The sequence below is a fragment of the Anopheles marshallii genome, chromosome 2 (assembly GCF_943734725.1).
Source record: "Anopheles marshallii chromosome 2, idAnoMarsDA_429_01, whole genome shotgun sequence".
In the NCBI taxonomy this organism is placed as follows: domain Eukaryota; kingdom Metazoa; phylum Arthropoda; class Insecta; order Diptera; family Culicidae; genus Anopheles; species Anopheles marshallii.
Window position 1 is genome coordinate 8434741 of NC_071326.1, and position 15045 is coordinate 8449785.

At 47.0% G+C, this 15045-nt stretch overlaps 1 protein-coding gene across 1 annotated transcript in view; it reads right to left on the reverse strand.

The window, feature by feature from the left end:
* The window catches only part of LOC128719836 (mucin-5AC), a 41507-nt gene that overhangs the window by 4548 nt on the left and 21914 nt on the right, over positions 1–15045 (reverse strand). Inside the window, exons 3-4 of the mRNA XM_053813475.1 lie at positions 4843–5085; positions 314–798 (exon numbers count right to left, since the gene is read on the reverse strand). Of these exons, the coding sequence (XP_053669450.1) occupies positions 314–798; positions 4843–5085 (728 nt within the window). The remainder of the gene's footprint in view (positions 1–313; positions 799–4842; positions 5086–15045) is intronic.

Below are 15045 nucleotides of genomic sequence, written 5' to 3' on the forward strand. Positions count from 1 at the left end.
TGTCTGATGTTGGGTGATTTTCCTTCAATGGGTATGCAAAACGATACGAAACAGGTGATAGAACTCTTCAGCAAGATAGTTTTACAAACGGGCAACAGTACGTTTAGTTTTAATTTGCCACCCTTGTGCTGGAGAACGTTATCATCATTTAGCGCAAGGAATGCTGCAGCCTTGTAGGGCCTGCTTATCTCAGACGATGATAGCTTGCCTGCAGCCAAATGGGCCGCTTCTTCGATCGCTTCTACCTATATGGTGATCTTCTTTTTTTCTCGCTAAGAACCATTCTCCAACCACATCTCTGCATGTCGCTTACCTGCCACTGAAGCGATTCCGCACGGCAACACTGTCCACCGTGGTAGTTCTCTCCGTTGCCGCCTCAGTCGTCGTCGTCGTGGTCGGGATCGATCGATAGCGATTCGGACGTGCAGTGGTACGACCGTTCTGCGTGCTTCCACTGCTTCCAAAGCGCCCATTCGTGGTACCGTTCTGGGCAGCGGTACCAGCCGACGAACCCGTCTGCGATCGACTGCCACCAGCCGACGGTGCACTATCGGTCGGTTTCGATCTAGAACTCGCGAAGCTGTTCCGCGTACCGCCGGACACTGACGATGGGCTGCGTGGTAGCTGCTGCCGTTGCTGGGACGCCGCCTGATAGGCCGTAGCGCGAGTCGGTGGCTGCTGCTGATCGTCGGCCGCGAATGGTCGGGCACGGTTCGAGATGTACGATAGCTGACGATCGCGCACGGATGCCGACTCGGCCGATGGGGCGGATGGGGCCGGTGCTGGCGGTGGTGGACGCTGTAAAGTAGAACCAAACAAAAATAACCGGAACGTTAGCGCACAATCGCATCAGGCATCGGAGAATCGGGGTCTTTTGGTACGGTTCCTGTACGTTCCGTGCTAACAGCCGCATCGTGGAAGTTGTTTTGAAGAGGAAATATGAACCCCGTACGTGCTTCGTGGTCGCATTCTTAACAGTCACACACACTTAAAAGTGTTTAACCAAGAACCCTTTCGTACCAAAGGAGTTTTTCATGACTCCAAACTCAAACTCCACCGCATCATGTGCAGCGGGAGGCTTGCTTGACATTGTGCCGGAAAAATCGTGATAATCACCTAACCGTAAAAAAGGCTCATAAAGATTGTCCCATTGTCCACCGTGCTGCTCAGGCCCCGTTGCTCCGATTGGCCTCGTTAGCGGAGCAGTCGTAACGATTTGACCGTGAGCTTACACCACCGCTAATCCACCGCAAGAATGGTCCACATTCTCACGCGAGCGATCACTATCGAATCGGGATTCGATACCGTTGCCCGCTGACGTCATTGGTGTTGGGTGTGAACCGTGGCACACTAGCGCGCAATGGGCTGCTTCGCATTCGCTGAACGGAAAAGAACGGACCGTCCGTAAAAAATATTTGACAGTCCTAAACATTGTCCTTCAGTTGTACAACGATTGTTACGGTTTCATTCATCGCAAATGCTCTCGAATTATTTGGACATTGTTTTTGAACAGTGCCGTCCCAGGGTTGTTCGGCCGCCCGGCCCCGGGCCATTTATGTCGTGCGCGTTGTGCACTCGTCGACCAAAATTGTTCGAGGGAAGTGATTTCCGACGCCAATCACGCCAACACCCCAAACATGGACGCCTGCCGTTCATTTCGTACGGGAGGAGCGTTGGTCTGTTGGTCCAGGGCTTTTTGGCACTCCCTTCGAACCAGTTTCGATGCACACGAGTGTCGCATTGCGTGCCGCTGTCGGGGGCACACTCCTTTCGCTTTTTTTTCGGGAGGTTAAGTGCTGTTTTACTGTGATGTCCTTCATGCTACCACGAGAGAACACTCACATCAATCAGCAATCATAAGCTCGTATATGCTCGCATGCCAACGGGAGCGTATATCAGTTGAGCAGAACTACGCCAACATCGCAAGAAGTTCATTGGGACCAACTTGCTTAATTCGACAGCGGACTAACCGCGCTCAAAAACCTTATGCTTTCATTCGCTTCCGCCGGCTCCATTCCCGTTACCATGTGCCACGCGTTGTCGTACCGGTGGTCATTGCGTGTTGCGTAACGTAACTGCACAAAGACTTTTGTCGGTTCCAAGTAAAGTCGTGTAGATTACCTTTCCCCTTAGCGAGGGTCGTCCACTTTCCAATGCAGTTCACGATCGTGACCGTACGATTTATGGCGCGTAGGAGCTACAGATCGACAAATTGAACGGTGATCACAATTATCTATTCCACTAATTTGCGGTTGCTGCTATGTTTATTTCATTTAGACGAATTCCTCAGCATAGGCGGAGCGATTGGGCGGAAATGGTTCAAACACCAGAAAACGGAATGCTTTATAAGCTGCCCACAGTGGAAGATTTATTGGGGCTTTAACTCAATCAAAACTAAACCAATCGAATGCGGGCCCTGCTGTTTTACTAGAATGGGCAAGAACCATCCACGTCCATGTAAATTGAAAGATCATTCGCGATTATTACAAAAACAAACGATCGCGGCTCGTGCGACATTTTATGGGTTTACTTCTTGTCTACCGAAGTGTGCTGTAGTGCAATAAACACATCCACCTTACGGTCCCTTCTATTTGTTCCTCCAGTTCGCATCAGCTGTGTTACGCTGAGTCATACCTTGCTCACTCAAGACCGAGGCAACCGACAGAACAAAGTATCCTTCTTGGAGAATGGCGAACTGGCGAGGGGATGTACTTTTCCTTCACGGAGTACCGCGCGCGGTTATTGCGTCCAAGTCGACGAACTGCCACAAATGGACAAAACCAATAAAAAGCTCTTGCCCTGCCGCCTTGCTGATATTTCCCGGTGGGGCAATAAACTGGCTGTGGCATTCTGGTCACTTTGTGTCGCGCCCACGATCACCGCAGACTACGGTGGTTCCAGGGCTTAACCGCACAGAACGCTAAGAGAGCTTTTTTTTTTTTGGTCAAGATGTCAAAATTATTAACGATCGCTACGTCCAGCCGATGGCGAGATATTGTTGGCCCTCGAGGAGCTCCCTTGCTTTGCATATTGTTCAGCTCAGCTAGGAAGCAGCGCACAATTCTTGCGAGGTATAATTAACTGACGTACGCACTCCCGGGGGTCAATATGCCCAACATTCCTGCTCGGGATACGAAGGCGTCGTATTTTTCTTTACTCCTTAGCTCACTCCTCCAATTGACACGGCACAGCAATTGTTGACGCAACTTTTCGTGCGCGATGATTAAGACTCCGCCAACTGTTCACGTAATCGACCCGAGAACTTGGCCACATCCTGGCGCAACGGACGGTTCATTACGAGCCGAAACAACGCGCTGTCAACGGGCGAAAGTAGGCCAGCTAACAGGAATCTCGTGCAGTGTATTATGGCTTCCAATTTGGAGCAAATTCTTTCAATCAAGCAGTACCGAAGGCGCGGCTACAACCGAAAAAGGGACTACTCGAAACGCTTCTACTTGCATTTCGACACGTAGAGCGGTGTAGTGAACGCTCTTACCGAAAAAAACGCTACTAATACAAACCGAGAGTTGAACTTCTTTTTTCGTAAACGAACGCGAGCTAAACTGTCGAAATATTCCACAGTGTCGGGATGACATTGATAGACGGATTTCAACGCGGCACGTCTCTCGGGCGGGAACGTCTACATCTAGTTACTATGCAAAGCAAGTGGTTCGCATTACATTCTTCTCACAAGTCTTTCACTCGTTGCTCTGTGCTCTGTGATCGTGCTGAAAGCTAAAGAGCCCTTGTGTAACTCCGACACAAGATGCCGACGTGAGGGAGTAACGATCAGTTGGCAAAAGCCGTGGGAATTTTACCTTTCGGGTAAAAGAAAGCATCAACGAGCACATTAACATTCTTAAAGTTTGGCATCATTCCAAGGTGCTTTCTTCGCCGTGATGCAACAAAGAATCGTACATGAGAACGTAAATTGATCAAGGCGGACGTGATCATAATCCTTGAAGGTTGCGTTTGATTTACAGACGCCAGTTGGCAACTTTCTTTACCAATCCGATTGAACAACCTTCGGCACACCTTCAGCATATTGGTGTTTGGCAGGGTGAAACCCGTGCGCAGGTGAAACGACTTGATAAAACACGATCGATATCGAGGCCCGTGAACCCATCGATGAACTCATCGCAACGGCAAAAAGGAAGCTCCTGGGAGAGAGAAAACAACTCCTCGAACATACGCCCATTGCCCAATCAGCTTATGGTACATGGAAGCTTGGAAAGTTAAGCCACCGAATTTACACTGTACGGACACAAATTTGGCAACGTAAGCGCTAAAGCACGGCGAGGAAGTTAGCGGTGAACTAACCCGTCCCGGTTCAATGAAGGCCAGCCGGGTAGACGAAAACCTATCGATTTGGCAACAGACCCTATATAGGGTTCCACTTCGATGGAACTGAAGTTGTGCTTGTTTGAGCCGTAATCGGGTGGTCCAAATGTTGGTACTGAACTGTTGTTCGTTCCTTCCTTTTACAAGCGCACAGGGAGTAAGACGCAAGATTCGTAACCTCGTTTCGCGACTTGTCAATAGTTATGAATACACCGGTGCAATAGTTTTCGTTCGTGATGTCGGACTAGGTTATGTTGTCTTCATGATCGTACTGCGATGGAAATGGTATACTTTTCATGCTGTAAATTTTAAGTAGATTAGAGATATTACAACACAAACATACAATGAACAGACTATCCTACACTATACACACACACACTATATTCACACATTTGCCCATCATCCCAGTGCCTGGATTTTGTCCCAAAAACCCGGTGCAAACATTACATTCTTCCGAAAAAATCCCAACAAACATGCCGACAGCGGCCTACCAACACTTACCTGGGGCGTTTCGGTGGTGGACAGCTCCGGGAACCCGCCAGACGAGCTGCTGAACGGACTTTTACGCTGCGAACTGGCCGCTTGCTGACGGTTCGTAGCCGGGAAGCTCCGACTGGCCGTGAGTCCATTGGAGAAGAAGTCACTCCTCGGTGGACTGCGCGAGTACTGGAAGCCGGCGTTCGAGGACGGCGTTGCGGAAAAGGGTCGTGGTGATATTTCGAAAATATCCGAACTCCGTGGGGTCTATACATTGAATCACAGGGTAGGGGAACCGTGGAGCCCGTGGAGAGAAGGAGAGTTTTCAGGAATGCAGGAATACGGAACAGGACAGGTGATGGTGAAAAGTGGTTGAATCCGCAGGAAATGTTTATGAAATAGGATCAAAGGGATATATAGCACACGGAAACAAATCAAACACAACAGCGATATATGGAAGAGAGAAACAACACACAGCACAAATGAGGAGATTGGAAAACAGTCTAACACTACATAGGGTTTGGTAAGAGAATTACAAAATATTACAAAGAAGTAGGAAAAAAACACGCAAAATACTAAAACAAACAAGCTAATTAATAGAGCCAAAAACATTTCCATGCAAAAGAATTTACAAAAGTTACATTAATTTGTATTGTTTTTCCCGTTACGACACTCACACGCAGTAGCTCTTCGTTTAGATTGTGCTTTTGTTTCGAGTAATTTTCAATTTTAAAAGAGAAGTTCGTGTTCACAAAATAAAACGCCAAGGATTTCCCCTAACCGACCTAATCAATCACACCACTACACTCGTTTTGACGTATGGAACAGTTAGTCATCGAAGTAGTCCGCGAGTTTAAAACAACAACTTCAAGGGGCCTCACACTCAAGCGGACCGGTGCGTAGGCCAACAATCGAATCAGGCCACCTGCAGGGACACCTATATGGCAAGCATGGCACCGTTCTGTGTCCACGGTGGCGGTCACCAAACCGACCGATATGTACCACTGGACGGACCTCCTACATGTGCGGAATATCAATCAACTGCGTGTGTAATATTCTCTGCTCGGGGACGGAGCTGCATGACCTACTTTGTGTGAACCGAAACCAATAAATGTACGCATTTTTTTCCAACAGGCTAGTTTCACTCACTATTTGTGCAACGAATTCGATTAATCCTGTCCCATCGGGTTGTGCGGGATTGGGGCGTTAATTACTTTCTAACCCTTTCTAATGCCATTAAACCATGGTGGGCCAAATCGCTTGCAAAGCACCCCCAATCGAATGCAAAAAGGCTGTGGAAAAGTGGCAAGAAAATGCCCTAAGAAAAGAAGGGTTCTGCGCAATAGAAGTATGCGTCTCACCACCACTCAGCAGCTCATTGAGCGCGAAACAATGCAGCCATTATGCTTGGATGGGTGTGAATTGAAGGGAAAGAAAGATCGCCAATCGCAGATATGGTTCGTGCATTTGGCGTCACCAGCGTCACCTTTCGGTAAGAACCAACCGATCCCAGGGCAGGCGTATGGAAAGATGCAGCTCGCACGATGGTCTATAATGTAACCACACGCTGGGAAACGAGCAGCGAATACGTTGAATGAGGCTCGTTTACAAACGGAGAAGATAATGAAGATGATGAATAGATGAGGCTGATGGTTGATCACTATCGACGGATAGCGTTGGTTGGGAAATTTGACTTCAACTCGCCAGTCACAGATTTTCGCAGAGCACGAGTGAGCGCGAGCGGGAGGTTGTGTGTGAAGCTCTTTAACGTTAATGGCGATTAGGTAAGGGAACGTGCATCCCAAAAAAACACCTTAGCAAAAGCTAACAAAAAAGACGCTAATAGACACATTTATTCAAATTCGCAGTGCAACTTAATCAAAGATCAAGACGCGCTCATTAGAATGGCTTTGTTTGGCAATAAATCCACACGTCTGCACATTCTCCGTGGCGTTCTTGTCCCACCTTTTAACGATACCATTGCCAATTAACTTTAATCAGTAACTGTTAACATACCTAAACTTAATTGATTGGACCTAACGTACAGATCATTACGAGGTTTATTTGATCCAATCTGCAACTCTTCCTGGTGAGGCATCGAATAAACTGCGGCCGCCGATCACCAACACCGAGCGTGTTTGTTTCGTCTAGCGAACAGCCGACTGCAGATGGATGCATTCCATCATACTGACGCTATGCAATTATTCCTAACCTTACCGGAATGCGTATGCAAAATAATTGAAGCTCCCCACACGCGGACGAGCGCGCGTGGAGGTTGGACGTCGTTTCGAAAGGCGCCAACTTGAGTGATTGCATTGCGTCCCGGGGTTGGGAAAATGCTGGACAAACCCCGTAGGGTGCGTCCTAATTGTGCATACGGAGCAAAACGAATCGTTTGCGAAAGCAAACGAAGCTAAGTGTTGGTCGATTCGATACGAACCGATTCCTTCTAATTGACGTAGTAGATACTCAAGGAGTCCTGGAGTTGGTCCGTGTCTGATTTGGATCATCCATCGCGAACGACCCAAACGGTGTTCTTTTGCAGCGTGTTTTTTAACCCTTTTGTCAACGGGATCGTGTCCTTGGGTTGCTGTAAATTCTTGATCACACAGCTCACGCTGACGTGACGTGCGAAAACACTAAACTGCGTAAAGTGCGTCTGGTCAATTGCGGTCGAAGATCGATCCTATTTCAGATCGTTTGCGCTTAGCGTTCATCGGAAGCGCACCGTACCGGACCGGATTGGACCGTCAAAAGCTCGCTGTCCTTGAAATGGCCATCGACAAACGTATCCAACTGCCGGGGTTGTGCCTTTCCAGCGGTGTACCCACCGCTCGGTGAATGTCGCATTGACTTGCTCTGCTCGTTTAAGCGGCACCCAGTGCATTGCTGTACGGAAGGGTGGAGATCGGCACGACACACCCCACCCGAAAGCACAACCGTACGATCGCACCGTTAAAAGCAAAATCTGTCGGCTGGAGCCGGACGTTGGGACAACAAGTTGTCGGCATCCAAAACCCACATGCACAACAGTGTGCGGCAGTAGCCGCGACCACTGCCCTCACATCCGCCTCGGAATGATTTTAATCGTTCGAAGTTCGTGGGCTGGCGTAAGTGCCGGTGTGCGGCAGGGCAGGGCAAACCGAGCAATAAAAAGCGGTTGCGTACTTCTGGGGCATGAAATATGTTTCGCCGACACCTATGCTGCCGGGCTGAGTGTCGGTGTGGTGGTTGGGCCTCAAGGACGCAAAGCCCCGATTGCAGTTCAGTTAGTGAACCCAACCCGCAAGAGGTGCCCATTTTCTCAGCATCGTTCGTTAATGGGAGCTTTTTTTATCCTCTCTTCTTATTGTCATCACATTGTCCCCCATAAAGCGGCACCAAATTGCGCACCACCAGTTTATAGCGATATATATTTTTTTTTGTGTGTGACTGATTTTGCCTGATTGTTTGGTCTTCAAAAAGGCAGGAAAAGACGGAATTATGTTTCCCGTTTTATTTGTATCTTTGCCACCGTCACTGGACCAGGGACAAACAGTTTAGCATCGTACAGTTGAATAGTGTCCAACGAGCCTTAATAAATATGAATAAGATAAAGGGAAAAAGAGCACAAAACCTTAATTGAAAAATTCAATTGCAGCAGGGTGCCGATTAAATTGGTTCGTTACATTATCATGCCAATCACGGCAGGGGTTTCACTGCATACACTGCATTGATTCAGGTCAAGCACGTTTGTAACAGGTCTAATAATGTAATTTATCTCAAATAGTTTCCATTCCTCGATAATGTACTGTATTAAATAGAACGGTTCAAAATCTTAAATTTGTTCAGTACAAAAATGTATCTCTGGTGTCTATTTCAAGGCTTAAAGTTGGCTGATCTTTAAAATCATTTCTTCTGAATTTTATTCTCAATCCATCAAATCAACCGGTTTGAAGCTTTAGATCTGTTTACAAAGACAAAAATGAACCACAAATAAGGATCACTTAATAGACGACAAACCCCGCAGGAAGTCTCTAATCTACCCGGGATTGTTCTTTGCCAGATTGATTGCTTTTGTTTCCTAAACTCTATCGTTAGTTGGCAGATTACGTCCAAAAGGTCCATTAAAGCCGGTTGGTGTGTTGCTAAATGACAACAGCTTCCAGCTCCGGTTGGTGATCGTCGCATGCCTTCCGAACGGCGTACCCAACCCCAAAAAAGGCTCTAAGGCGACTGGAACATTCCGGCCGAGCCCGTACTAGCCAATCGACCAAGATCCAAGACCCCTTCCAAGTTCTCGCAGACTAGCGACGGTGCTGTTGGGCACCTAATTGTACTACCCAACCAGCGAGAGAGGCTTGGTCCCCGCGGCTTGGCGCAAGCGTTTCCAAGCTCGAATTTCATAATCTAGATCGCATTCCTGCATTCGGATGCCGTCAGCGGGTGCGAGAACAAGCGAAACTACAGAGCAACCAGGCAAGAATCTGGGCCCCGCTGGGTGGGAGCAACACCGTGCACTTCATTACTGGGAGGGTGAGCGGCACCCAGGTCTTGATCGATTCGACTGCACGGGTTGCGCCTGTCGCTTGTCGGAAATGGCACGATCTTGTTTGGTAAGTAATAAATTAATCTCGGCACCGTGGCACGAAGCGTGCGAGTGAGAGCTCCAACCACCGCGATACTGCGCACGAACTAGAGGCGTAGACGCACAGAAAAACGGCTGTTTTTCCCTTCCTTCTTTACCCCAACTCCACCTCATACACAACACGAAACATATTCTTTCACCAGCGGCGTACGGTTCGTTCTGCTTTTTATGCAAATCATGCCCAACAATCATCTGATCGAGCGGATCGGTTGTATGAAATCGATCCGAAACCGGGGAGGGTAATATTTCAATCAAAGGAAGAATGTTTTCACCATCAAAGCCCGACACCAGAGGCCCAGGGCCGTAAATTGCGTTGTCGATGGCGTTCTTTATGCCATTTCAACGGCACCTCACCCGAAGGGTCAAGTCCACTCGAGACATATGCAAAAAAGGGCACGATCAACAATAGGTGTGAAAATCTTACCATGGGTTGCTACGGTTGATTGAAGACTGAATGTTTGGACCAGTGTATGCAAAAAAAAAAGACATGTGCAAAACCTTGGAAGCACACATCAAGGTTTGAAAGGATTTTTAAGCAATCGAGCAACAGAAGCATCGAACAACTTTAGAAGAAAGACAATATATTAGTCTACACATGAAAGAAGCACGATCGAGAAGTTATTTGTGTGCTCCCTAGTAATTCGTTTTAAAGACGCGAATTTACGATTAGTATTCCAATGCATCTGGTGACGCTGGTATGATAATCTAAAACAATTTACTTTTACTTTCCAAACAGCGCGACGATTGTAGATGTGTGGCAAAAAATGCAACATTTTCGATGTTAATATAAAACTCACCGAACTCACGCTGATTAATTGCTTAAAGTGCTTTGAAAACTCAATGCTCCATTTATCAACCTTCCCTTATCACTATTCAACATTCGAATTATCCAAACCAAAGATCATCGCAGGCACTACCGTTGAGTTTATGGTAAATTTTAGAAATGTAGTCTAACATCTCTGCCAACCAGCAGCATCACATTGGAAATCACTGGCATGTGTTTGCGAGATGTCTATGTATGTGCCGCGGCATCAACCAGCTGGTGCATTTTCACCATCTTCAATCCAATATCGCACGTGAGCGTGAAACTGCTGCTGCTAATGGCACTGACCGGAAAAACGGCCCAGCATCGACGGGTGTGAAGCATTAGAAATTGCAACCTGCAGATGCCCATCAATCAAGGACCGCCACACACCATGCCGCGAAAGACAGCGGTGGCAGCCCGTGGCACGGCAGGAAATAATGATACAAAGATCCGAGTAGCGAGTGCGCGAGAGTGAAACGATACGCGACTTCACCGATCAGCGCCACCATTTCGATCAAGCGTCAATTACGCAGGCGAAGAAAGTTCATTGAATCGTCGGAGCGAAATGGCACTACATTTTTCCCTTCACTTGGTCGGTTGCACAGCTTCCCGCCTCAAATCAAATGCACATTTCACATTTGCCTGGTCCCTGGCAAACCCGCCCCCCGGCCTTCCTCCGTGCATTAGAAGCGAAAATGAAGCACACCGTGAAACGGACGTGTTGTAGCTTGCTGTTTTTTTTTGCCTTGGCCGCACTGGAAAAAGTTCGCCCGATCGGCATACATTGGAGATAATTGAGCCCCACCGGTCATACCAGCGAGATCCGGTGCATAGAAGCGTAAAAAAAAGTAAACAGCCCACCAGTTCCTTATCGCGTGCGCGGAAGACGCAGTAACAAAAACCTTAGCCATAGCTAAACAGCGGCACGCTTCGGTCTTCCGGCGCAGCAGCGAAACAGTGACGACTGTGGCGGTGCATTCGCTGTAGAAAGGTGAGCAAGAAATTGGCGCCAGAAACACCGGGGAAGTCTCTCGGTGCGCTTTCCGCTTTCTGCCGGTGGAAAATTGGCCTCCAAACATTGGCTTAACTGTCCGACCAGGGTGGCAAATTTCCATTTCGAAAGGAGCTACGAGGTGGGTGTGTAAGACGAAATGAAACTTTAAACACATTTCCATACGAACCAATTTTTTTTCATGCGACCACAGTTGCAATAACAGTGGCAAAATTTGTTTGCGAACGCACTGGACTGTGTGGAAGAGGTACGTAAAAAAGGTTTTTCACTTTTCACACAAGAAAGGAAAAATTATCTTTACGCTCTTCAAGGATAAAAAGGTTGGCGGAATAGTCCACAACAAATGATTGGCCTTGGAACAAAACAACACACTTTGCATCAACGCACTTTGTTGTTTAGACGAATCCACTTTCCGTAGGTTCAAGAAAAGAACTGGGCGAAGGAATGCCTCTTTAGCAAACAATCACCCAATCATATGAACCTCCGCAAAGCAAATATTACTTGCAAATGCGAACTCAACGCCGCCAGAGTCCAATCGACCGAAACCGACTTAATTGCTTTGCCAGCGGGCCAAGAACCTCTTTGTCTTAGGATACATTCCAACGGCTTGGATTTAACCACCAAACGTAATTAACTGTTTGGCAAGCGAAAAGAGCCGTACATTAAATTAGCATACGCTGTTCTTGAAGCACGAACGGAGCTGCCTAAATCCTCAAAACCCAACAATCCACTGAAGAACGCGTCAAGAACATTTGCTGCCAGAACCTTTTGCAGATGGAGAAGGTTGGGGAGCTACTTTGGTGATCTGACGCATAGATAACGGTATCCGTTGTAAGGAATGTGGTAGTTTATTGTTAACGAACGTCTGTTCATTCGCTGCGTTCGTACTTCACACCGGTAACGATCGTACGAGCGAACCTATCGCATCACGATCGTCTACGGTAATCTAATGCTTACGGACGCTCACAAATCGTAAACAACTCTGATTACTCACCGGCCGGCCATGATGACTTGCAGAGGAGTCGGACCAGAAATCATCTGTTCCGTGCGGTTCACACACAGTCGGAGATTTCACTTTCATTCTCATAGAGTAATGGGAGGGCACGATCTTAGCGTCACATATAGCACCCATCTATTTGAGGAAATATGTTGGAAGAGATAGTTCGGAGCTAGGACGTAACTGTGCAGACTTCACGGCTCTGGTGACGATCGAGCAAAATGTCTCCTTGACGAGGTAGAAGAGACGGCGTCTTGATCATTGAAGAAACCACAATGCCCGCAGTGCAAGGTAATGGTTTGGACTAGGTGTTTTTTTGCACATCCACGAAAGAGAGACCTAACCCAGGCAGGATCTAATTGAACGTCAAAATGGAAATCATCAGCAGGCTTCATAGCAATAGGAAGACCACAAACACCACACCCTTAAGCCGGTTGCGGGCTTCGCGAAGGTCACAAACCACCGGTCAACCATTAGGAACGTAACATCCCTTTGTCGTTACTCCGTAAAAAAGCTTCCAGTAATGATGGTCGCTTTGAGAGTAATGATAAATCGTCGTCATATTGAGCTGGTAGACGAATGAATCGGATGCTTCAGCATCATCATCATCACCACCACCATCATCAGCAGCATCATCTCCATCGTTAATAGCAAAGTTTGCTACTTCAACCACATCAACCGCATACCGCCACAAAGGTTGATCTTCGGCGTTGCTTTACAGCAAAAGTTCAATGGCCACTCGCATCGGCAATTTTCCTATTCATCGACCTCGCGATGCCCCCTGCACCTTCGGCACTATCACGCGGTAGAAATGCACCTTAGCGCCTTTTCAATACGATGCGCTAGTGAAGCGATAGAAGAAGAAAAAATGGGCGACGCTCATGTCTGCCAGGGTGCGAACAATAGTGCCAGTGATTCCACCGCAAAATGTATATAAATGATTGCAAATTTATAAATTGAACATAAGGCTGATTTATCAATCCGATGATCAGATGCCTTGATTTGGTGGTACGCTTTAATAGAAAATCCATTAAAGCCTAAACGAAAGCGCATTTTGATATAATTTATTTCGTACGGGATTAGTAGCGACTTGAAATTCGAATACAATATGTTTATCTGATCGATTCAAGATGATGACCGAGTCGGAAAGTGATGCAGGCAGCTATCAATCAACGGTTCCATCAGCGTGGTCAAAACACGGCTATCACTGCAGAAGCATCTAAAAGTTGCTACCTCATAAGACACACAAGCGCAGACTGCATTACGTTCGAGTGAGTATCATCCTCACAAACGATATCTTCATCCGATGGTCTTAACATTGCTTTGCTCATAAGAAAAACGTTCCGACAGAATCGAAATCTCCGTGCCATCATTCCAATGGAAGCTCTAATGGTGATTCGTCAAGAAGTATCTTTCCATCATCCGTTCCGATGGGTACTTTTGGACGCGCACTAGCCAAAAAACACGCACCACGCGGACGGACGCACGAAAGCGAAACCAGCAAAAGGCTGCTAACGATAAGACCACCACGCTGCCCTCAAAAGCTCGCGAAGCATTTGGCTCGCACAACCGATGTCGATGACCGACCTTTGCAATTGTTCTCCTTTTTGCGATGTTTTGTTTTGGTGCGGGGGTTTGGTGCTGCTGGTACTGAAATTAGCCTCCAGCTCGAGGCTGATGCCATGGTGTGGTCGCCGATGACATTTGGCAAATTAACGAACCGAATTTAGGTGGATCATTAGCAAATCGTTCGGGATATTTTATGTCCCTACGGATACACGGCACACCGGATGATCGAAGATCGTGTGTTGAGGGAATAAAGCATACGAAGAGAGCTGGTGATAATCGTACAACCACCGGTTGACATTTCGAGAACAAATACGAACTTAGTCTGATCTCAATTATTATGTGATTTTCCAACATCCTTCTGAGTCATTTACTTTGTGTTCCTCGCCAGTTCTCGTTCCAAATAATTTAGTTTTTGAAACTAAATTTATAACGACTCTGGAGATAAAACGAGCAATCAAGAAGTCGTAAATTATCCTTCTGGCGAGCTCTTTATAGAACCGTAATCGTAAGATGTTGTGTGAAATGAGAGGAGAAGCAAATTAATTGAAAAACAAAATGACTCACGTTCGTGTCTTGCACAGGCGTTCAAGTCTTTCTGTTCCCACAGTTCAATAGAACGAAACATCTCTCAACCAAGGTGAATGGTATCGCACCAAAAATGGTAAGAGGTTAATGTCAAGCTTTTTGCTCATTTTTTTCGTATTTCTGCTTAAATCTATAACATTAATCGATTAATGGCACAAATTTCAACAGAAAAAATCTCAATCCACCCGTGAGGCCCTTCATCCATCGCTCGGCAATCGGTCAGCTGATGTCCCATACACGCCTTTTTTCCTTCTCCCCATGGCCGATAATATGAACCGAAAGATTATGACACCCTGCACAGGCCAACTCAGTGCACAGGCCAACTCAGTGCACAGACCGGTGATAAAATGCTTGAGTGCACCCTTTACAGTACGGCAACACTCGGCGTTTTGCAACAGTAAACGGGCCGTTGCAAGTTCATTGCATTTACCCCACTCCGGGAGGGGGGAGAGGCCCCCGTATTAGGAAATGTATGACAAGGTCGTCATCTTTCTTTCACTTTTTTTCGTCGCACAAACTCTGAACTGGTAAAGCCGAACGGAGCTACTTTTCCTTTAAATTGTGCGTAAGTACATGTGTGTGTGTGCGTGTGTCGTAACGGATATAAAAGTAATGGAAATGTTAACAATAAA